The sequence below is a fragment of the Nothobranchius furzeri genome, chromosome 2 (assembly GCF_043380555.1).
Source record: "Nothobranchius furzeri strain GRZ-AD chromosome 2, NfurGRZ-RIMD1, whole genome shotgun sequence".
Taxonomy (NCBI): Eukaryota; Metazoa; Chordata; class Actinopteri; order Cyprinodontiformes; family Nothobranchiidae; genus Nothobranchius; species Nothobranchius furzeri.
Window position 1 is genome coordinate 2,459,201 of NC_091742.1, and position 23,745 is coordinate 2,482,945.

The 23,745-nt window shown below is 42.8% G+C and overlaps 1 protein-coding gene across 1 annotated transcript in view; it reads left to right on the top strand.

The window, feature by feature from the left end:
* The window catches only part of foxo3b (forkhead box O3b), a 47,485-nt gene extending 28,117 nt beyond the window's left edge, over positions 1-19,368 (top strand). Inside the window, exons 3-4 of the mRNA XM_070542840.1 lie at positions 16,312-17,764; positions 19,053-19,368. Of these exons, the coding sequence (XP_070398941.1) occupies positions 16,312-17,745 (1,434 nt within the window). The 3' untranslated portion in view covers positions 17,746-17,764; positions 19,053-19,368. The remainder of the gene's footprint in view (positions 1-16,311; positions 17,765-19,052) is intronic.
* Positions 19,369-23,745: the final 4,377 nt, after the last annotated feature.

The following is a 23,745-nucleotide window of genomic DNA, read 5'->3' on the forward strand; positions in this document are numbered from 1 at the left end:
GTCAGTTCTTGCATTTCTGGTTGTATTGGGACAACTTATCATCTCTGCAACTTTTTCTAATATTTAATTTAAAGACCCAAGTTCACTAGTTTTTCATTACATTTGCTTAGTCTCTAGAATAAATGAATGCCTTTGGGTTGAAGTGTTTACTTCCTGTTTCAGGAAGTAGAATTTAATTGAAGCAGAAGACGGCAGGATTTGGAGTCTTAACGTTTTCTTGTATTATTGTTTCTGATTATAATCAGTCACTCTGAGTTTTTCATGGAGGCTGATCAAGAAAATAGTCTCCTACACCTATCTCCTGCATTAGCTTGTGATAGAAAATAGATGATGAAACTCTAGGATAAAAAAGCTCGACAGATCTACGTCACACTGTCACTTAACTCAACCATTTTGACTCGTGATGAGGGAGGCTGTTGTTGGTTTAGCATCCAGGAAACATCAGAGAACGTCTCAGCTAATAGAAGTTAAATGTTAGCATTAGGCTTGTGTTATTTGTGGAGATTAAACATCAGCGTTGTAAAACAAACCAGTCAGCGGTAGAGTCATGTCGCTTTTATCCAATCAGGGGAGAGATGTCCAAATATCAGGAAATAAGACTTCAAAACCTGCCGTCTGAAGCTCAGTTCTGTTGTGACTGACTTTTTAGTTCCTGAAACTGGCGCACCAGGGCTTTTTATCCCCCAGAGGACGACTTACAATGCATTCGATCCTACTAGAGACCACTGCAAATGTTATAGTTGAACGAGTGTTCCACACCTTTAATGACTAATATTTGGAAGTCTCACCTCTGATCAGCTAACAGCAACATGACTCTTCCACTGACTCTATCCTCTCTGCAACGTTGATATTTCGTCTGCACAAATAACACAAGCCTAGAGGAGTTCCGCCATGTTGTGGAGTTGCTAATGCTAACAGTTAGCTTCTGCTAGCCGAGACGTGCTCTGCTTTCTCCTGGACGCTTAACCAACAACAGCTTTCCCCGTCATGAGCCAAGATTGGTGAGTCCATGAATGTTAATTTTCAGTGTGACGTAGATCTGAGTGGCTTATTCAATCCCAAGAGTTTTATGGTCTATTTTCTATCGAAGGCTGATGCAGAAAATAGAACCCAGAACCCAGAGTGACCAATCATATTTTAAAAAATAACAAGTAAAATAGTTTCTCAGTGAACTTTGTCTTTAACAATTTTCTCACATAATTCAAAATGATTCATGTCCTAATAATGCGGATATTAGATAAAACCACAGCTATAGCTTAAAAAGCACACCTCAGCTCTTCTAGCTTCTCGATCTTGTGACCAAAGCAAGCAAGAGAACAACCAAGTGATGCAACACGGCCACTTCTCGTTTCGCCTGCTGCACTGCTGGTTTGATGCTGCTGACCACATGCTGCGCCAAAATTCAACAAGGGCAACGTCAGCATGCCAGTGAAATAGGGTACAAGTCACCATTTTGGACTTGGCTCTAAAGCCTCTCACCTGATGACACAAACATGTACTAAAGCTGGTTAATGTCGGTTTTTACTGTTTTTGTCATCCAACCCCCTTTTTCTCAAACTTAAAGACCATCAGAAGTTGTGAAGCACGATGAAGCTTCACAAGCGAGGCTTTTATTACTGCGTCTGATGAGGTCTAAGCACAGCCCGTCACTGTTGGAGTCAGAGACCAGAGTGATGCTTTTTACTACAATATTAAAGATGTCGTGTTGAGCTTTGAGGAAGTCCATCAGTGCTCATTTTTTCTTTTGGTCTCTCATCTTATTTCATTTCCCCCTCTCTCGCTCATTTACAAGGCCTCCTCACACAAGCTCCCAAGGATTATCAGACACACCCCTTTCATAGGCGCTCAGCCCTGAAGCTCCACTGTCACCTTGCAGCGTGCATGCCGGGATAGAGAACATTCAAACACATTCAGAAAGAGAAAACTGTAGGATGAGGAACATAAAGAGCGATGGAAGGAGAAATGGGGGGGGGGGGGGGGGGGTTCGAGAGATTGCTTTTCCCTGCTACAATCTGGAAGGAGTCAGAGTGGAGTTCTGTCCTTTAGCCAGCCGGTCACACCGTGCAGGTTTGACTTAAAAAGACCTTTTAGAGAGCAAATAAAAGGAGTGGGAGATGACTGGAAACAAGCAGAACATCAAACTGATGGGAAATGAAATCATGAACATAGATTTAAAACTAAGTCATGGATTCTCATTTAAAAATGAGTGTTAAAAAATGACCTGTGTTTGTGTTAAGCTGTGGGGGCCTGGACGAAGAGAGGGATGAAGGGCCTCTCATGGCCTCACTGGACCTGTGCCTCCCATCATAGAACAGGATATCGTACTGTATGCTCAAACTGATGGAATTCCACTATAGTCGCCATGGCGATGAGGTCCTCTTCTAGCCTGAAGGATGAAAAATATTTTTAGTACTTTGATGCAGCCAGGTGTTGAAAAAAATACCACTTCTGTCTTTAATTTGGTTTATAAGCTGCTTAATTTGCTTCATGAAGGAAATACTTGGAGGCGGTGGCCCTTTGTATTGGGTGTTCGTTCTACAAAAGCAAAAGAAAATAAGCTGAGTGGACGAAAGAAGGATGTAAATGAAGGAGCGGTGGCTATTTTAAATATAAAAAATTGTGGTTTACTGTCTCCGCTTAGAGTTCATGTCCTGTTTCCAATCATCACCCATGCACAGATCGCATCAGAGTTTAGTTTCAGTCCTAATTCAGTCTTGTAAGCAAACACATTGAAATTCTTAAGTTTCTGGTTGGAAAATGCAAATAAAGCATGGCTCCCTCGTGTAAACAGACCTGTGGAAACTTGGGTTGTGATGCAAAGTGATTTGATGCACATGTGTATGTTATTGGCATCAGGCGCACTAGTGCATGAACTTCAACAGACCAACAAAGTGGGTCAGGAGGTCACGGAACAAAGCTTTGCAGCAGAAATCGGGATTTCAAAGCTTCCTTGATGCTGCAGGAAGTAATGTGACAGTGGAGGGCTGCAGACGGGGAGGAGGAGGGTTTACGTGAGGTTTATTATTTAATCTGAAAGTTGTGATTACTTATTGCTGTTATTCTAGTTCTTGGTTTTGCTTTGAGGAAGCTGCAACATGCAGAAATGATCACGTTCAGGCCAAGACAAAAGAAGAAGTTCGAGTTGAAGCGAGCTGATGTTTTCTTTCCTTTTGTACCGAAACAGGAAGTCATGTGACTCCTCGTGAGAGCTGAGCCTATGGGGGGCTTCTGTTGCCGGGGAGGGGGGTATTCATACATGTGCAGTTGGTGTACGTGTCATTGGGGGGTATGCAGAAGGTTAGGATCTCCCATTGTACTGAGATGCATGAAAAGTAGACTCAAAACAAAAAACCTGCAGGAGCGTGCACGGACGCGTGTGCGTCATCCTTTCCTTTCTCCAGCTGGTGTGCAGGCGGAAGACAGTAGACAGGCCTGAAAAGTGCTGACATCAGCATGAAACAAACACAAAGAGATAATAAATGCATGTGGAGTTCCTTAAATCCTCCTAAATAAATAAGAATCACAAGTTTTTCATATTCGTAACTGCATGTTTGAATCGTTTTCATGAGAAATGACTACGACATAAAAAAGAGTGATTTGGTGCATGCACTGATCTAATTTTAGCACCATTAACGTGCAAATACAAGCAGGGGCCCCGGCATTAATCTGAACCAGATGTGAAATCCTAAAACTTCACACACACACACACACACACCTTCCAGAAAAGCCACGTACCAGCTCTGAGCGACTGAACAACACGTTTATCGCCATCATCTGCCTGCAGCAGATCACAGCTTACCTTCACAGGGATGAATTGAAGGCTTTAATGGACATTAAACTGCAAACGCCAACAAATAGAAAACTACCCAATCTATGTCCCGTGGGTGTGATGGCGACACAACCTGAAGGTGTTGGGGGGACTGTTGTGGAAACATTGGCTCAAAGACGTGCATCTACCTCCAGATATTTAGATCCATAAGTGCATCTTATTTATGTCACTTACACAGTCGCATGCACACACCGAAAGGTTTCATTACAGCAGAGAGCAGGACGTGCACGCTTTACTCCAGGAGAGCACAGGACATCCCTGCTGGGATTTATCAGTCCCAGTTCCAGGACACGGTGTCCTTAAGCCACGGAGCAACTGAGCCTGCCAAGAACACACACGCACACACACACACACACACACACACACACACACACACACACACACACACACACACACACACACACACACTCACTCACTCAGGCACTTTGACAACACAACCCTCTCAACAAAAACAGAGGCAACTTCTTCTGCAAGAGCAGCATCCAAAGTCAGCTGGGCTTTCCTCCTTTGTGTGTTTAGAGTTTTAAAAATGTGAACTGCACCTAAAGACGTACACACGGGTGGGTCCAGCCTGCTGCGTTACCGACACTCCGAACTTCACTTTAGGGTAATTACAACAATTATTATCCAAGCCCTCTTACACAGCCAGATTACTCAGTAACTGCATTGGGATAACAATAAAAGGTAATTATTACAGACACTTCTCAAGTGAGACTAAAATAAAAAAGTCGGAAATAGACAAACAAGAGGCAGCAAAGACTTTTCATGCGTTTCTTTCGATTTTTCTTGGTGACACAAAACCAATTTGTCCAAAAAAAGAAATAATAACCATAAATAATATCACATTTGTAACTAATTTACTTCTGGTTTCTGACTGGAAATGAAACCGAATAAAATTTGCAGATGGGGGAGAATCATACCAGGTTTTGTTAAAGAATAAATTTTTTTTTAACAATTGATTTCAAGAGCTCCTGACAGTTGTGAAACCTCTCGAAAGTTAAATCAAATGCTCACAAAGTGTCACAAGATACTAATATGAAACATCTCTAAACCTAAAATGTCTTTAAAATGTTCAAACTTGCTACAAAACAATTAATCTAAACACTCAAATCTAAAGCTTCAAGCCACTTGAAACCATGCAAAAATGTGTAGACTGCAAGTTTCAGCCAATGCCTTCCTGCAGCTGTGTTTGCAATGCACTCTGGTATGCAGGAGGACACTGAAACATCAGTAGCTACTTGGTCAGGTGACCAGATGAATCAGAAATGACTCTTAAAACACTAAAGACTTCAAACTATTCATAAAGTTAAGATTAGGGTCGGGGGAAGAGGAAGAGGGGTGAGACCAGCTCAGGACACAAAACCAACTTCCTGTATTTATTTCTAGAAGGCCCGCCCTGATAAACTTCAACCAATCAGCAGGCTGAATGATCTCAGCTGTAGTGATGCGTTCTGGTTTGTGAGCAAAAAACAAACCCCAGTAGGTTCAGTCTATGATGGGATCAAAAGAAAAGACTCTGAATGTGATATTTTACAGTAAATTTAAACCAAAACAAAACAGCTACAGGATGGTCAGCCAATCACGTGCCAGCAGCTCAGTGAATTAAGTCACCTAGAAGTGGTTGAAGACAATCTGCTGAGGTTCTAACTGAGCATCGGAATGAGGAAGAAAGGAGATTTTAATGTGACGGGGTTGTTGGTTTCAGACGGGCTGGAAGTTCACCCAAAACTCTGTCCTGTCCAGAGAATGGTCCCAAAAAGAGAAATAATCTAGTGTGCAGCAACAGTATCCATGTCAGGAGAAGAGTGGACTAGCTGAAGATAACCCATAACTACTCCTTACAACCATGCTCTAAGGAATCCCATCTCTGATGGCCATTTCCTGCAGGATAATGATGGTAATGAATCCAAAATTCTCCACAGTCAGCAGAGTAGAGTCTTTGGGATCTGGTGGAATTGGAGGGCAAATCTGAACCAACTGTACTGCCGTTGCTTCAGTTTGTCTCTGAAGAATGTTTCCAGCATGTTGTTGGATTTGTTGCATGAAGAATAAAATCAGACAGGAGTCCTAAACAGCAGCCAGGTGTGCCACCAGGGAGTGAACCAACAACAGGAGAGGCTGATCTGATGCACATGAGTCTTTTTTTTATCCTTTCACCGCTTGAACCTGCCGTCACAAGACAAGCAAGATGGAAATCGCTTCTTACATAATCTCAAGCTAATCTAATTGAAATGTAGGCCTGGTTCTGACTCATGAGTTCACTCTTGTTCAGAGCTGCATGCTGCAGAAGGAGCACTAATAATGTGGTGTAATATCAGTGAAAATGTCAGTTCTGGATTATTACATTTCCTTCAGGTTATGTAAGAAAAAAATATCTTAAGATGCCCTTTTCTCTAAAAAAAACCCTTATTCATCTTTTATTTTTATTTTTGATCACAAATAAAAGCGACGTTGCACTTTGGCTTTATTTTCCGAGTGCGTGTGTGTGTTTTCACCGTGTCGCATGCCTCTTCAGGACAGCCTGTTTCTGATCAAAACATGCTGACCCAGTGCAGCTCTGCAGCGGTGACATGACTTGCGTGCCTTTGCATTAACCTGCACTGATTGGCTGTGGAAAGTGGGCTTGGTGGCCAACTCCCACATAATCAGGCCGGGTCGGCCAATCGGAGAAATGGCAGGAGCACACAAGCAGTTCTTTCAGCACGGGAACTTGCACAAGACACGCAAAATACAGACAAACATGGAGAGAAGAAGGAGATGCAGAAGGTTTATATTTATTTTATTGTTATTATTAGAAATTAGACTTGAAAAGAGCTTAATAACATTCCTGAGTGTATCTGGCGTTCAATTTAGATCTGAAAAAAAAAAACAAATCAACAACATGATAAACAGAAGAAGGTGTTAGATGAGTCTTCCTGATAAATTCCAGATCAGCTCTCTCTCTCTCTCACACACACACACACACACACACACACACACACACACACACACACACACACACACACACACACACACACACACCACACACACACACACACACACACACACACACACACACACATAAACACAACTGAGAGACACCAAGCCACTGGTTGGGAAGGGCGCTCATAATTGAGGAGAATGGAATGTTCTGTCTGCCGTCCAGAGCTCAGGGCAGCTGGAACCTGGACCGTGTGTGTGTGTGTGTGTGTGTGTGTGTGTGTGTGTGTGTGTGTGTGTGTGTGTGTGTGTGTGTGTGTGTGTGTGTGTGTGTGTGTGTGTGTGTGTGTGTGTGTGTGTGTGTGTGTGTGTGTGTGTGTGTGTGTGTATAGGGTCACAGTATAAATAATGGTCCTCTCCCTGCAGTGTTAGCTCAGACCAGCCGGGCAGTTTATTTATAAACCAGCTCATGCGTGTCAAAGACCTGCGTGTTGTCTACACCTCCACCCGTTGCTGGAATCGTGATAGCTCACAGACGTGCACGTCGACAGCTGCAGACACCATGATGGTGCAGATTTTTTAGAAACTTTTAGTCAACAATGTGTCCAAAACATCTGTTGACACATATTTTTATTTTTACTACCCAGTCCTAGTGAGGAGGCACATGAAAGTTAATTATTAGGTTTCTCGTGAGGCTTACGCCCTAATAAAAATAATAATGTGTATTAATCAGATCAGTCTTACAGATTCAGAACAAAATAACACTGATGCATAACTTACATGTTTACACTTAATCTTCCTTCTATGACAGATGTGAAAATGAGTCATTTCTGCAGGTGTGTGCTGCTTTTACATTTATTTATGATGATTTTTATCATATTTCTGTGGTACATTTGCTGAATATCGCCTTTTCTCCATCTAATTATAGTTTAAAAAGTGCATTTGCACAAGCGTGTTTTATGCCTTATATGTACATTATTTCTCAACATATAGCAGAGAAAAAAGATCAAAAGCACATATAAACCTATGTATGTGCATTTTAAATGATCATGCATCTTTTGAGCTCACGTAGGAATAAAAGTAAGCTTTTAAGTCAGTATGGAAATGGTGAAGTGGTGAAAATGTGCACGTTTATTTTACTTTCTGATCCTAAAGTTGTAAAGGGACTTTACGTTCAAATGCTCAAATGATTTGAGCACATTTTTCTGCACAGAAAGAACTGCTTTAGTGATTTCGTTTACAAAAAATAGTTCCAAGAAGCCTCATTTGAATCACTTGTCTTGAGTTGTAGCCGACGCTGAGCCAAATGTCGTCTTGACCCAGCAGCAGTTGCTGTTCACATTAGACGCAGATTAGTGCTGGTTTACATAATAGTCTAAAAACTGTGGAACCACACACCTACACACACACACACACACACACACACACATTCACTGGGTTGACTGGTGGTTGCAAGTCTCAGGCCATAATGTGTCCAATCATAGCCATGGAAAGACTTTTTTTTAAAGAGGGTGGAGCTAAAAGAGGGGGCTTGAAACTCAAAGCATATTGACCTTTGACCCGGTCCTGTCTCCAGCTCCGTGACTCTTTAACCTTTTGACACAGCTTTTTCCTGCAGTACAAAGCAAAGAACACAATGTGTCATTCCTCCTTTCCCCCTCCTTCTCTTACGATACCGGTTAACATGTGTGTGTGTGCGTGTGCGTGTGTGTGTGTGTGTGTGCGTGTGCGTGTGTGTGTGCGTGTGTGTGTGCACTCCTCTAAAGCACACCGAGTACCGGAGCATACTGAAGTGAAACTGACCCAGTTCGTATGTTTGACTTCAGATATGCGCTATAGCTGGATGATGAAATCAACTTGCAACACCGTGCACACACACCCACCCTGTTCTGCACTGCCTGGCTACATAAACCAGCTTCACCCCACCAATTGCCTCAGCCGGAGCTGGGATGCATACAACCGATTAGGGAGCACACTTAAACCCATCTAGACCAATCAGAGAACTCTGCCTCTGGCTTACCTTTAAGTTACAACTCCTACTTCACTTTTACTTGGATTTAACCCCAGGGAGGCCCGTAAAATCTCCTTGTGATAAATTGTCGACAAGTCTCTCAGATTAGATAATAAGTGCAGATATCAGTTAACCAGGAAGTGAGTGGACACCAAAAAAAAAAAAAAAAAAAAAAAAGGGCGGGAAAGGGATTCTTTGCGTGGCTGCTGACAGTGATTGATTGTTCCCACATGTTGCTGAAAGACAAAAAGGCCTCTATGTTCCTGCCTGCAGCTGGTGCAAACACACACACACACACACACACACACACACACACACACACACACACATTTTGAGCTAACTGGCTTCAAAGTGTAACACTGATGAGCACAGCAGGTCTCATGAACACATGTTTTCAGTCACATCAGCTTTTTTCAACCTAACTTCAGACTGATAAATTCACATTTTTACACATTGGTTAAATATACAGAGGTTTGAGTGGGGACCACTCTGCAGTTCAAACTCTGACTTAAATAAACGAAACTAACCCCTTTGCCTTGATATCAGCTCTAAATGTTAGAATAAAAGCATCATAGATTATAAAATTTGCATAACTCATGATAACACAAATCCAAGAATTGTAAATCATGGCTGCATGATAAACTGGAAGCTTCCACTGAAGAATAAATCATGCTTGTGAGAAAAGAAAGACGGATGTAAGAGAATCTGCCAACATACCTAATCCTCACTAATTATCTTCCTATTTGCACATTTTCTGATTTCAACATATTTTTACGTCTCCTGTTTCCAGGCAACCAGTTTCATTATTTCCAGCTTTAAGCTGCGATTAGTTAAATTGACCATCTGCTGAGTCACATTTAAACCAGATGATTTAACGGCTGAGTAAGAAAAATATCTAAACTCTCAGGGGGAAGTAAAATGTAACCTCCTTTAATGGACAGAAACAGGAAAAAGTTCATAAGATCATTATTTTCTGCACAGATGTGGAGTCATCCAGGTTGATTCTGGATGCCTCGGTGAAACAAAATACTAGAAAGCTGCAAACAACAAGAGCAAAATGCTAGTGAGCATTCGTGTGTGTGTGTGTGTGTGTGTGTGTGTGTGTGTGTGTGTGTGTGTGTGTGTGTGTGTGTGTGTGTGTGTGTGTGTGTGTGTGTCTGTGTCTGTGTGTGTGTGTGTTATTTAGCTCCTGTGGCTGCTTAGCAGGAGCTATGAATCAGAGCTGCTCTCAGTGTGCTGCTTTTATTAATGGGCTTTGGGAATACCCAAGAGGAGCTTACAGAAGTGTCACTCTCACAACACCATGTTCCGTGTAAACACTGGAGCTCATTCAGTAGGAAACAAAACAGAATGACCATTTTCTTCAGTCGGATGAGAAGGTTTTTGTTAGTGATGAACCACGTCGTCCAACAGAATAAGAATAAATAAAGACACTTCCTAGAAAACTATGTGATGTCATATTTGGATTGGGATTTTTAATTTCAACCATCATCCATCTTCATTCTCTTATCCCGGGTCTGACTGAGGGGGGTTTCTAGAATAGAGATCCTCCAACCTTCTCTAGTTCATCCAGAAGGCCTACAGTGGGGCAAAAAAGTATTTAGTCAGCCACCGATTGTGCAAGTTCTCCCACTTAAAATGATGACAGAGGTCAGTAATTTACATCATAGGTACACTTCAACTGTGAGAGACAGAATGTGAAAAAAAATCCATGAATTCACATGGCAGGATTTTTAAAGAATTTATTTGTAAATCAGGTTGGAAAATAAGTATTTGGTCACTTCAAACAAGGAAAATCTCTGGCTCTCACAGACCTGTAACGTCTTCTTTAAGAAGCTTTTCTGTCCTCCACTTGTTACCTGTATTAATGGCACCTGTTTGAACTCATTATCTGTCTAAAAAAACACCTGTCCACAGCCTCAAACAGTCAGACTCCAAACTCCACTATGGCCAAGACCAAAGAGCTTTCGAAGGACACCAGGAAAAGAATTGTAGACCTGCACCAGACTGGGAAGAGTGAATCTACAATAGGCAAGCAGCTTGGTGTGAAAAAATCAACTGTGGGAGCAATTATCAGAAAATGGAAGACATACAAGACCACTGATAATCTCCCTCGATCTGGGGCTCCACGCAAGATCTCATCCCGTGGGGTCAAAATGATCATGAGTATGGTGAGCAAGAATCCCAGAACCACACGGGGGGACTTGGTGAATGACCTGCAGAGAGCTGGGACCACAGTAACAAAGGTCACCATCAGTAACACACTACAGCGGCAGGGAATCAAATCCTGCAGTGCCAGACGTGTTCCGCTGCTGAAGCCAGTGCATGTCCAGGCCCGTCTGAAGTTTGCCAGAGAGCACATGGATGATACAGCAGAGGATTGGGAGAATGTCATGTGGTCAGATGAAACCAAAGTAGAACTTTTTGGTATAAACTCAACTCGTCGTGTTTGGAGGAAGAAGAATACTGAGTTGCATCCCAAGAACACCTTACCTACTGTGAAGCATGGGGGTGGGAACATCATGCTTTGGGGCTGTTTTTCTGCTAAGGGGACAGGACGACTGATCCGTGTTAAGGGCAGAATGAATGGGCCATGTACCGTGAGATTCTGAGCCAAAACCTCCTTCCATCAGTGAGAGCTTTGAAGATGAAACGTGGCTGGGTCTTCCAACACGACAATGATCCCAAACACACCGCCCGGGCAACAAAGGAGTGGCTCCGTAAGAAGCATTTGAAAGTCCTGGAGTGGCCTAGCCAGTCTCCAGACCTCACCCCCATAGAAAATCTGTGGAGGGAGTTGAAAGTCCGTGTTGCTCGGCGACAGCCCCAAAACATCACTGCTCTCGAGAAGATCTGCATGGAGGAATGGGCCAAAATACCAGCTACTGTGTGTGCAAACCTGGTAAAGACCTATAATAATCGTTTGACCTCTGTTATTGCCAACAAAGGTTATGTTACAAAGTATTGAGTTGAATTTTTGTTATTGACCAAATACTTATTTTCCGCCCTGATTTACAAATAAATTCTTAAAAAATCCTGCCATGTGAATTCATGGATTTTTTTCACAATCTGTCTCTCACAGTTGAAGTGTACCTATGATGTAAATTACTGACCTCTGTCATCATTTTAAGTGGGAGAACTTGCACAATCGGTGGCTGACTAAATACTTTTTTGCCCCACTGTATGTGATTTATAATGTTTTATGTCCTCCTTAGGATGCTGACTGTACTACTGGTACAGAACTACAGATGTAAACCAGCCTATGGCTAACTCTGGCATATTTCAGTGTGACTGATGTTAACATACACTGTCCTGATCATTAAATAAATAAATCCGAGGCGAGATATTTGAATATCAGGAAATAATATTGAGTAAGACTAAAAATCAATCCTGCCGTCTTCTGTCCCTCACTCCTCCAACTAACTTCTACTTCCTGAACAGGAGCGCCAGAGCATTTTTCCACATGAAACGATTCAAGGCATGCATCGATACTAGTGTTGCAACACATTCTCACTCCCAGCACATTAAAAAAAAACGCTTGGTCGGCCACCCTCCGTGTCAGACCCTTGATGCCAAAAGTGCCCTCTTCGTCACTTACCGGTATGTATGAAAAAGGGTTTTTCCTTTTCTGACTGCAGAACCCAATGCAGCGTTACACTGACGCGATGGGATGTCCGCTGATGCAGAACCGAACCAGCTCATTTAACCGCACCTAAACCTTAACGTTTCATTATTTATAACCTTCCCCTCATCCTCTTCCTAACCAAAACGTTACTCTTACTGTGATCAAGCGTTTGCATTCTGACTGTGAATTTTCGTATTTGCCACCCAAGGGGAACGTTAGAACATACCATGTGGCGAGGGGGAGGTTACACATACCCTCTACTTTTAACCTCCACCTTGGCAGTTGAAATCTCCCCCTCGCGTTGGCTCGATCCAAACCCGACCAATGACGAGGCGGCTCCCCCCATTCACTTCATAGAGCCGGCTTTTAGAGCGACCATCACTAACGTGTTCGCTAGCAAGATGGTTAAGGTTAGGATAGGGGTGAGGGGAAGGTTAAATAAGAGGATAAGGTTAGGGTGAGGTACAATGAGCTTGTTTGGTGCCCTGGCTGCGGACATCCCATCACGTCAGTGTAACGCTGCATTGGGATCTGCAGTCAGAAAAGGGAAAAACCCCTTTTCACACATAAGTGACGAAAAAAGGCTCTTTTGGCTTCAGGGGTCTGAGGCGGAGGGTGGCTGACCAAGCATTTGTTTTTGACGCGCTGGGAGTGAGAATGTGTTGCAAATACTAGAGACTACAGGCCTGCTTTAAAGCCTCTTTGTTAGAGTCCAAATTTAATATAATCTTTGGTTATCTAACAGTTGGTAGGGCTACATGTTTCTTAGTTTTCTAAACTAAGAATGAATAAAATAAGCAGTCTTCCGGTTTGTGGTGCAGAGCTTGTAGGAGGATCTGCTACTACTGTTGCTATCATCCATCACAAATATACGCATCACACATTTCTCATCCTTTCATCTTGCATTCATCATCTTCTAACCCATTTTACTCACTATTCATTCTCACTTTCACTTGGCACCAAGTTTTCTTCTCTTTTTTCAGCTTGTTCACATGTTGGGTGCAAATGTCGCGTTTCTTTTATTTGCTGCGCCACCCCGCGTTGTTGTGAAATCCCTCGTTTGACATTTGCAGGAAACCGTTAGTGGCGTGGAAAAGAGAAACAATAAACAAGAGTATTTGTTGGAGGACTAGAGGATGGGGGCGCAGAAATAAGGGAATGTGGGACGAATGGAGGTTAAGGAATTCATCAGCTGTAAAGCCCTGTGAGAATTACACGAGAACACAAAACTTTTTTCATCCCCCCTCATTTATCTCACTATATTTAACAAAATAAAGTCTTACTTACATCTTTCAAGCAGCTGGAAATATTTAGTCATGATGTGTTTCCATGCCTATATTAAAAGTTTGGTAATGAAACAGCTTTGCGTCATGCCTCCAGAGATGCTGGCAGAGCATAAACACAAGTCTCACTGGTATTTCTTCACATCTTACCTCATTGTATTAATCACACACACATGCATTCAAACACACACCATTCATGATTTCATGCACATTTTTATGAATCCACCAGTCCTGCAAAAGCATCTTTTCAATCAAAATGACAAAACATGCAGTAGAACTACTGTGCACACACTCCTAAAAGGTCGCGGGTTCAGCTCGGCCCCGGAGATCGTCTCTTTTTCCGTCAACACAACGTTCACTAAATGTAACTTTAAACCGAGGCTCGCTCCTCTCTCTCCCCCCTCGATTGAACTTCTTTTGACCAGAAAAACAATCCAGACAAACTCATCTGTAAACTGTTGCCTAGAAATAACACGACTGCTTTGTGGAAAACAACATTGCTGTTCCCACAAAAGCTCCAAAAAATGTCGGTTCTTGCTGGTTTTTAACCCAGAATCGGCTCAAGTTTTTTTCTGGGGAGTAAAAATATACCTCAAAGGGGAACCAGAGGGAAAAGACAATAGTTGCATGTTGTTGATGGTGGTTTGCTTGTTTGTATGGGAGGATATAGCATGGCCTCAGAGTCCCTCGATGCCCATAAGAGCAACGAGTTTGTGAAACATCAGAAATTCAATTCAGAAAGTGCGGAAATGAGAGGGAGCGTGGAAAGAAACAGAGGTGGAATTCAGAATAATGAATTTAACAAAGCCTGTAGTAGATCGTGGGGCTTAGGAAGAGGACATAAATTTAAATAGTGTCGCTGATGCTGAAATCGTTCAGAAAAACCTTTTTCCACATTGGGAAACTTCTAATGACTGCTCAGAGTGAAGGGAGCTAGCATCGTCTAGTTAGCCATTGTCTTCGTCACTGCCGCGGCTCCGCCCTCTCGGTCCTCCAGGCAACGCCTACTAATGTTGCAGTTTTTAAAATTGATACGTGGGTGGAGTAAGACTCTGAGGAGGACATTACTACTTCTTTAAGAATGCGTCAGTATTCCCCCAACATCATGTACTTGTAAGAATCATATATCTGTCTCCTCTGAAGCAACCAGATGCCACCCTGTGTGTGTGTGTGTGTGTGTGTGTGTGTGTGTGTGTGTGTGTGTGTGTGTGTGTGTGTGTGTGTGTGTGTGTGTGTGTGTGTGTGTGTGTGTGTGCGTGCGTGCGTGCGTGCGTGCGTGTGATAGAGTGGTAGCCCAGATGGACATGTACATGGCTGTGATTAAATGCAGTTGGACTTCAGATTCTGAAATGACTCCGTAAAAAAGTGCGCATGAGTAGAAACCTTCATTAACCCGTCCCTATTGGTTCCTGAGACCCAGAGAGGATGCAAACATCCTTGTAGTTTTTACCTTTAATCTCTGATAATATCCATTGAAATGTTGTAAAAAAATGAATAAAAAGATGTCCAGTTATTGACAAATATTGGTGGCTTTATTACATATAAGCATAAAATCGTGTCTAAAATACATGGGAGCAGGTCTAAATCTATGGGCGACGCCATATTAGACACCATGTTTCCTTCTATGGGAGCCTGTGAGGACAAATCGCATTTACTCATTTGTAACAAACATTTACAAAACTTTCGCCATTCATAAACATTGTTTCACACATTTACCTTTTCACTTGTTGCTGCTGATGAAAGGGACTCTGATGCTTGTCATTTTGCTAGAGGGATTTTTGACCCTAATGCCCATCAGTTGGTAACACAAAAGTACCGCTTGCTTACAATGATTTAAGTATACAGTACTCTGCCCCCATCACCAGGGAAAATACACATAATCACTCTAATATGATGCAAATGGAAACTTATGGTAAATAAGGACATTTGCATTGTCTTTTTTGTGGTTTCGATGCAACCAAACCTGTTTGGCGTTCAGTGACAACAACACATTATGTCCAGTAATTTTGGTTTGAACTGCCAAAGAGGATATTAAAGTAGCTTTTCTATAAGTTGCACAACATCCGAACATTGTATACTAATAAACGTAGTTGGTACCAACAACCACATTCAGACTGACCTTGACATTCTTAGCATGAAATGAGCGTTACAGATTAAAGCAAGAACAAATGCCTGTTGGATAACTGTGTGTGTGAATCAACGGGAGTAATGTTGCTGTTTGGGCTTCTAGTGTGTGCATATGACCGTGTGTGACGAATGAAACACTCGATCATTAGTGGAGGCTGTCATGTGGACCGATTCCTCCACAATGAGCCTTTTGGGCTCTTGCAAGAAATCAGTTTATCAGTGCACAGCAGCCAAAACTCACACCCATGATCTGACTAACAGAGGCTCTTTGTACTCCCAACAGGACTGAAGCGTGATTATAGACTTGTGTCTCTCTTTTCTCTTTTATTCCCACAACACAAAAACAGCAGCAGGAACAATGCTGACATAAGCAGTGTCCCTCCACAATACTACACATCTGTGTATTTTTAGGTGATGAGAAATAAAAACACGGCTTTTAATCATAATTATTGAGTGATTGCTTCGTGAATGTTTCACTCAATCGAGTCTCTTTTTTTTCTGTTTTTTTCTTCTGCAGAATTCAATCCGGCATAACCTTTCCCTCCATAGTCGTTTCATTCGTGTCCAGAATGAGGGAACAGGTAAGAGTTCTTGGTGGATGATCAATCCAGAGGGCGGGAAAGGCGGCAAGGCTCCACGGCGCCGGGCGGTCTCCATGGACAACAGCAACAAGTACACAAAGTCTGCACGCGGCCGAGCTGCCAAGAAGAAGGCTGCCCTGCAGGCGGCCGCAGCAGCAGCTGGTGAAGGTGGAGGAGACAGTCCCTCAGGTCCTTCCAAGTGGCCCGGGAGCCCAACGTCCCGCAGCAGCGAGGACCTGGATGCCTGGACAGACTTCCGCTCTCGAACCAACTCCAATGCCAGCACGCTCAGCGGCCACCTCTCGCCCATTATGGCTAACTCAGAGTTGGACGAGGTGCCCGATGACGAGCCTCCTCTCTCACCCATGCTCTACTCTCCTGGGAGGACGCTTTCCCCCGGGAATACCACCACCAATGGGAAGGCTGTGATCACTGAGCTGCCCCTCCTGACCGATCTGGCAGGTACAATGAAACAAAAAGATGGCATCACGGATGATCTGCTGGATGACTTGTTGGATAACATCAAGCTGGTACCAGCCCCTGGCATTCAGACCCCACAAAATGGTTCCTCTGGGTTCAACTTTGGGTCCAAACCCAACGGCATTGGCCCACCCTCCTCCACAACCGCTCCATCCACTAACTCTTCCCCTAATGGTGGGAGTAATAACTACAGTAACTCCATCTTTAGCCCCCACACAGCAGGATCCTCTTCGCGCCCGTCTCCAATGCAGACCATCCAGGAAAACAAGCAAACATCCTTCTCCAGCATCAGCATGTCCCTCTTTGGAAGCCAAACACTACAAGACCTGCTCAACTCTGACAGTCACAACCACAGTGATGTGATGATGACCCAGTCTGACCCGCTAATGTCACAGGCCAGCGCAGCAGCGGTCATGTCCCAGAACTCCCGCCGTAATGTCATGGTCCGTAATGATCCCGTTATGACCTTTGGGACTACTGGAGGACTTCTGAGCAGTCAAAGGGGGATGCTCCAAAGTAACAACCACAACCAGAGGTCTTTAAACGGAGATTTGAACCTAGCCAATGAGGCCAACTCTCTAGCTAATGCCAAACAGCAGCTCCTTCTGTCACCGCTAGGAGGTAACGGGACATCCTCCATGCAGATTGACACTTCCATCTTTCTTAACGGCACAGTCAGCAGCAGTGGAGGGTGCCAGGACCGCTTCCCCACAGATCTGGACTTGGACATGTTCAACGGCAGCCTGGAGTGTGACATGGACTCCATCATTAGGAATGAGTTGATGGATGCCGATGGCCTGGATTTTAACTTTGACTCTCTGGCCAACATGAACGGAGTTGGTAACTTCACTAACACCAAGCAGACCTCTCATAGCTGGATACCTGGCTGAGAGTGGAGGAGCAGTGCAGGTAAGCATGTCAATGGGTTGGTATGGAGACAAATCATCATAACACAGTTTTCTGTATAGTATTATAGAGCCAAGTTCAATGAGAAACTGTTTTTCCCTTTTTTTTTTTTATTCAATCAGTTAGCGACAAGCAAGGCCGTTGTTGACTTTGCAGCCAGGAGAGAATAGAGCACGTCTCTGCTATTAGAAGCTAACTGTTAGCATTGGCAACTAATTAGCTAACTTCCGTTTCCTGAAATGAACAAATACCAGTGCTTTTGTTAAGTATTAGCCTAGCCTAGTCTAGCCTAGCACACTTATATATTTGGTCAGTCAACCCTCATTAAACATGGCTGAGAAGGTTAAGGCAAGCCAACTTTATTTATATAGACAGAAAGAGGTGACTTAAAGTCTGCATTCATTTTTATGAGAAGATCTGGAAAAATCTGCACTTTTACAGAGAAACCAGAGTGCAGAAATGGAATGCAGCCCTCGGCTAAAGAAACGTTCTTTCCCTACTTTGGCAAGTCAAATTTGCAACTGACTCTTGTGTTGGATTAGGTCTAATTTATTGACAGTTTTTACTTAACTGGCCTGACAAAATAAACTCATGACTGCTTGTAAAAACGTATGAAAATCTCTGTAAACCAGAATCATATTTAAAAAACTTGAGACAGAATAGTTGTGATCAGACAGATGAGCTCTAGGAAGTTTATTTAAACATTTTTAATTAACATTACAAATGTAGAATTACGTGATTATTTACACAGAATTCTGGTCATTTACAGCAGAAATTGATATACTAGCCGTTTTCTTGCTGGAACAATAATGAAATATAAAACTTATGTCAAGGTGAAGGTTTTGAAATGGTGTTTGAATAAACTTTGAGATAGAAATGGTTTTTGAGACACTTTGTAACTGCTCCTATCATAACTAGGTGTTAGTTCGTCTGTCCAATCAGAGCTATTCTCCATTTCACCTAGCTGAGGTCATTTAAAAAGTGATTTACAACAAAAAAGAGATCGGAACATTTCCACAGAACACAACTTGAACAACTGGAACTTTGACTTTAATATCCAAAGCAAGTAAAATGCTAAGAAAGTCATGTTTCTTTGCATTTTTGCACATTATATTCAAATTATAATTTATCTATTTATTAATGTTTTTTTGTGGGTTGTATTTTCTGGTGCACGCTTTAAAAAGACAAGGGGACAACATTTGTTCTCTAAATGCATGAATGATTAAACATATTTCTGCATCTCTTACTGAAAACAAGATTATTTATGCATTTTTTATATATATTTTTGCAGGTCTGACGTAAATGGTGCAAAAGAAGATCAGCCACACAACATCCTTTTTGCCAAAACCAGCCATCAGCACAATGTCAAACCCAAACCCCATGTTTACAGACTTCCTCTCACGAGCTTTACCTACGCTCCCACACTGGTGAACCATGAACGATCTGACAAGACTCTTAAGCTGCTGCACATCAGCCCTCAAAGCCTCCTGTGAAAAAAACAAAACAAAGAATAAACAAAAAGCTATGTCAAACAATCACAACAAGCTCACTCAAATCTTAGAATTATGCAATTTGTCTTTGACGGAAGTGCTGAAATAAGAGACACGTCCTATCAGAAGGGACAGAAGGAGAGCATGGTGCAGATGTTCCCATAGAAGGACAAAAACCACGAACCGATGTAGTGTAAATCTGGTGTGCGTTACGCTTTCGGACAAAACGGCTCCTCTCTTGTTTTAATTGTTCTCTGTTCGTTTGCTGGGGTTCTCTGTTTTATCATAATTGTTTCTGGATCATACGCGTTTGTACAAACAGAATCGGTGTGTTTAGTGAAGTGAAGAGACAGGAGTGAATACAGCTCTTGCACAGGCGCACACACACACACACACACACACACACACACACACACACAGACAAACTGACACTCTGCAAAAATCTCAGAAATTGTTGAAGGTATAATTCCTAAAGTTAATGCCATGCACTTACTGTTTTGTTATTGCTTGAATTTAAGGTAACTGCAGCTTAATAAGGGTCATATTATAATTAGCTTCATGTATCGCATGATTCATCCTTGTGTACATCCGTGTGTGTGTACGAAGAAGGAGATGAAAAGGCTTTTTTTTTCATAGTTCACGGTGAGTTCTGTTGAGGTGGCTAATTACAGCCTATCATGTAGCCAAAACGAATACCTGTTTCCTCGCATCGTGAACATTTCCACACCGCTACAGGTGCTATATAAACAGTGTTGAGTCCTGCCCTGACAGCAAGCCATGCAGTTTTTGTTTGATCAGGTTTTTTTTCTTTTTTCTTTTACCTACAACCTGCAGAAGCCCACCGAGCTGCAGCCTCGAACGGCGCGGCGAGATAGAAGTCGGCAGGGGGAGCAGGGGTGGGATGTTTTGTTTTAGGCTCATTCCTCTAGAAGCCATTTATTTCTTGGGTGAAACAATAAGCTATTTCTGTATATTGCCAAATTTACTTGAAGAAAAAAACAGTAGGATTTGCTGGCAGCCAAATCACACTCAACACACACACACACACACACAAAATGAAATCTGAGAAAAGCTCTTGAGCTTGCGGGGCTCATTATGCATATACAGAATCACTCAGGGTGGGGAAGGGAGGGTAAAAACACACATTCAAATGTTATTACATAACATTTCTTGATAATAAAACCTCAAACTTTGTGCTTGTGAGCTTGTAACCTGTGAACTTGTAGTAGTTGAGATGAAGAGAAGGAGCGGAGGGTCAGTGTCAGGATTATTAGGTCACGCATGTCTGTTTTATTTGACTTTCCTCCTCATCCTCTTCCTCGTGTTGGACTTTGTGACACACCCCTCACACACACGCCTGGTGCTCCTGCAGGTGACTTCCTGTACCTCCTGGTTTGTGTGTGTGTTTCTCTGCCACTCAACCCCGCTAAGGATGTGTGTAAACTCTCGCAGTGCATACGGCACAGCCGACTGTATGCATGTACGTATTTATGCATTATGAATTGTGTGAAAAATGCATATATACTCACTGTTTGTCCTTATATACTCACATAGTACTTGACCCTTGGAGTTTTTTTCGTGATACCTCTGTAGTTGAAGAACTATTGAACGTTACGCACCGGGTAGGTGGGAACGCTGTTACCAGCGACTCAATTGTTGAACCAGATTTTGTTTTTCTAAGTGATCACAAGAACCATTATTGTAGCATCTGGAAGCCCTGGCACCCCGCATTTTCCTGTTTGGGGTATTGACATGAAGTGTATTCCCTGCTGTGTATAACTGTGTACAGATATGTGTCATCGTTTTGAGGCCAAGGCAGAAGAGCGTGTGTGCATGGTTGGCTGGAACGAGCTACCCGAGGTTTAGTGCATGAGCCAGAAGCACCTTCCTTCCAGTGATTCCGTCCCTCGACAGAAATCGTGATGCAAAACGATCGTCGTGTTTTGAGCAAAAACCATCTCTGTGCACCAACCTGCTCATTTACAAACAAATGTAGACGTAGACGACAATCTCCTTCTGAAAGAACGTCCTGGTGGTTATGAACTGGTTGCAGCTTGGAAATGAGCAGCCCTTTATCACATCTCAAATTTGCACAACACTGTCACGTGTTTTTAGCGGGAAAAATCCCGAGCTAAATTTCCTCACGCATATTTTTGCATAAAAGTCCGAGAAGGCGGAACTCCAGGGCGCTGCAGAGTCCACTCACAGGGAAGTGTCCCTGACGTTTTGTACTTTCAGAGGGAAAAGCATTTCAGCTTTTCTGGCTGTGTCTCATAAAAGCTCTCCTCCAACACAACCACTCAATGCTTCATTCAAAAGCACAGCTGACCCCCCCCCCCCCCCCCCCCCCCCCCCACACACACACACACACACACACACACACACGCATCAAAAGCACATCATGTGCTGGCTTAAAGCTAAGAAAAGAGAAAACATCGGCATACCACTAGCAACCTTAATGACCTCTTGGACGTTTTGTATCTTCTCCTGTTGAGGCCCAGGCCGGCTCTTGTCCACACACACCTCTGAACCCTTTATTAACCTTGCTTCTTCTCAACTCGATGTTAGTGGGTATTTTACCGGTGTATTCCATTTTGAATTGTAATCTAGTTTGTATAAGAAATGGTGCGCATGTAAATAAAGCTTGTTGATGCTCCACACTCGTGTTCTCGTTTTTTTACCGGTTCTCATTAATTAAATATTATGTTTCTTAAATCTTGAGTGCCTGATGGTCATTCTCAAATGTGTGTTAATTTAATCAAGTGCTTGTGCATGAGCAAGCGTAACCTCACACTCCCTGTGGATTATAAATCTCCTCGCCGTGTCAGTGTGGTGGGATCCAAAGAGCAAAAGAACTTTATGTTCTCCTCAAGTTCCTGGAAGTCTTCTTGCACAATGTTTGTTTTGTGTGCGGCTGCCTTAAATGAGAGCAGACATGCAGCTTCTGATACCTGACACCGGCCTGGGCACTTCATTTTTTTATTTTTTTACTGCTTTGTTGTCAAACATACTGTAAAAGCAGAAGGGAAGAAGGTCAACCGGAGGCCGAGTGTATCCACCAGACCTCCACAGCAGGTATCAACGCAGATCACACGCTCTGACTGGGATGCTTCTCGTCAAAAAAAGACAAAAATGTGACACAAGGGAGGATATTAGGAATGTTAATGGAAAAATCTTTAAACTGTAACTTTAAAAACGTAACGTTCCTCTCATCTTCACTGGAAATCACATCAAGATGAGCTTCTTGTTTAGCTGCAGTTAAAGTTGGACTGCTGGAAAAAGTTTAAACTTCACTCATATTTTTAATGCCTCTACAGTGGTCTCTTGTAGGAATGGATGCCATGTGAGTTGTACTCTGGGGAAAAGAGCTCCAGTGCACCCGTTTCAGTGTGGAGAATTCAGCTGGAGGAGAAAGCAGCTTCAGACGGCAGGATTTGGATTCTTATTTTCTGATATTTCAACACATTTTCACACTTGAAGCGGCTGAAACTGAGGACTGGGGCTCCCAACGCGTCAGAAACAAAGGCTTGGTCACCCTTCCTCAGTTTCAGATGCTTCGGGTGTGAGAATGTGTTGGATATTTAGACATCTCACCTCTGATTGTCTAAAAGCAACATGACTACCACAGACTGTGTTTGCTTTGCAGTGTTGATGCTTTATCTCCACAAATAACTCAAGCCTGAAGGAGCTCTGCTGTGTGGTGTAGTTGCTAATGCTAACATTCCGCTAGTTGAGACATTCTCTGCTGTTTCCTGGACGCTAAACTAACAACAGCCTTGCCCGATGGGTGAGTCCATGAATGTTAAGTGACAGTGTGATGTAGATCTGTTGGACTTTTCAAATCCTAGATTTTCACCATTTTCTATCAGAAGCTGGGGGTAGGACACAATTTTCGTGTTCGGTCTGCATGTTAAACTCACAGTGACCGATAATGTAAAAAAATAAGTAAAAATGGTTTCTCCGTGAACGACCTCTTTAAAACTCCTGCAGAAATTCCAGCAACTGCCTAGCTAAACAAACAATTTGCACATAAGAGAAAACAATTACGCCCTCAGATCAGCCTAAGATACATGCATTGCCTACAAAAAGAGCAAAAGACCGCTTAAATTATGAAGTTCATGAGCCTCAGAGAAGCTAGCAGCTTTATTAAGGTTTTTAGGCGGCTTTTTCCTCTGCCTGAGGGAAGAAGGGTGAATAGATCAAGGGCTGGATGGGAAGAGTCTTTGTTCTGGTACTGAACCTCCTGATGTCAACATCTTCTAGACACTCTTTGTGGTTCTCTCCGTGTCAGCCTCAGCGCAGTTTCCATACCAGTCTGTTATAGTGGATGTCAGGATGCTTTCCACCAGAATAAAAAAGCTGCACTGAGACCAGCATTTTCAACCTCATCACAAAATTAATGAGTCTCATTTGATCCACAGCCAGTTTAAGGTCAATGGTCATGTGCATTTAGTAGATTTTACTTGAAGCTCATCTACAACAACAGCAGTGTCG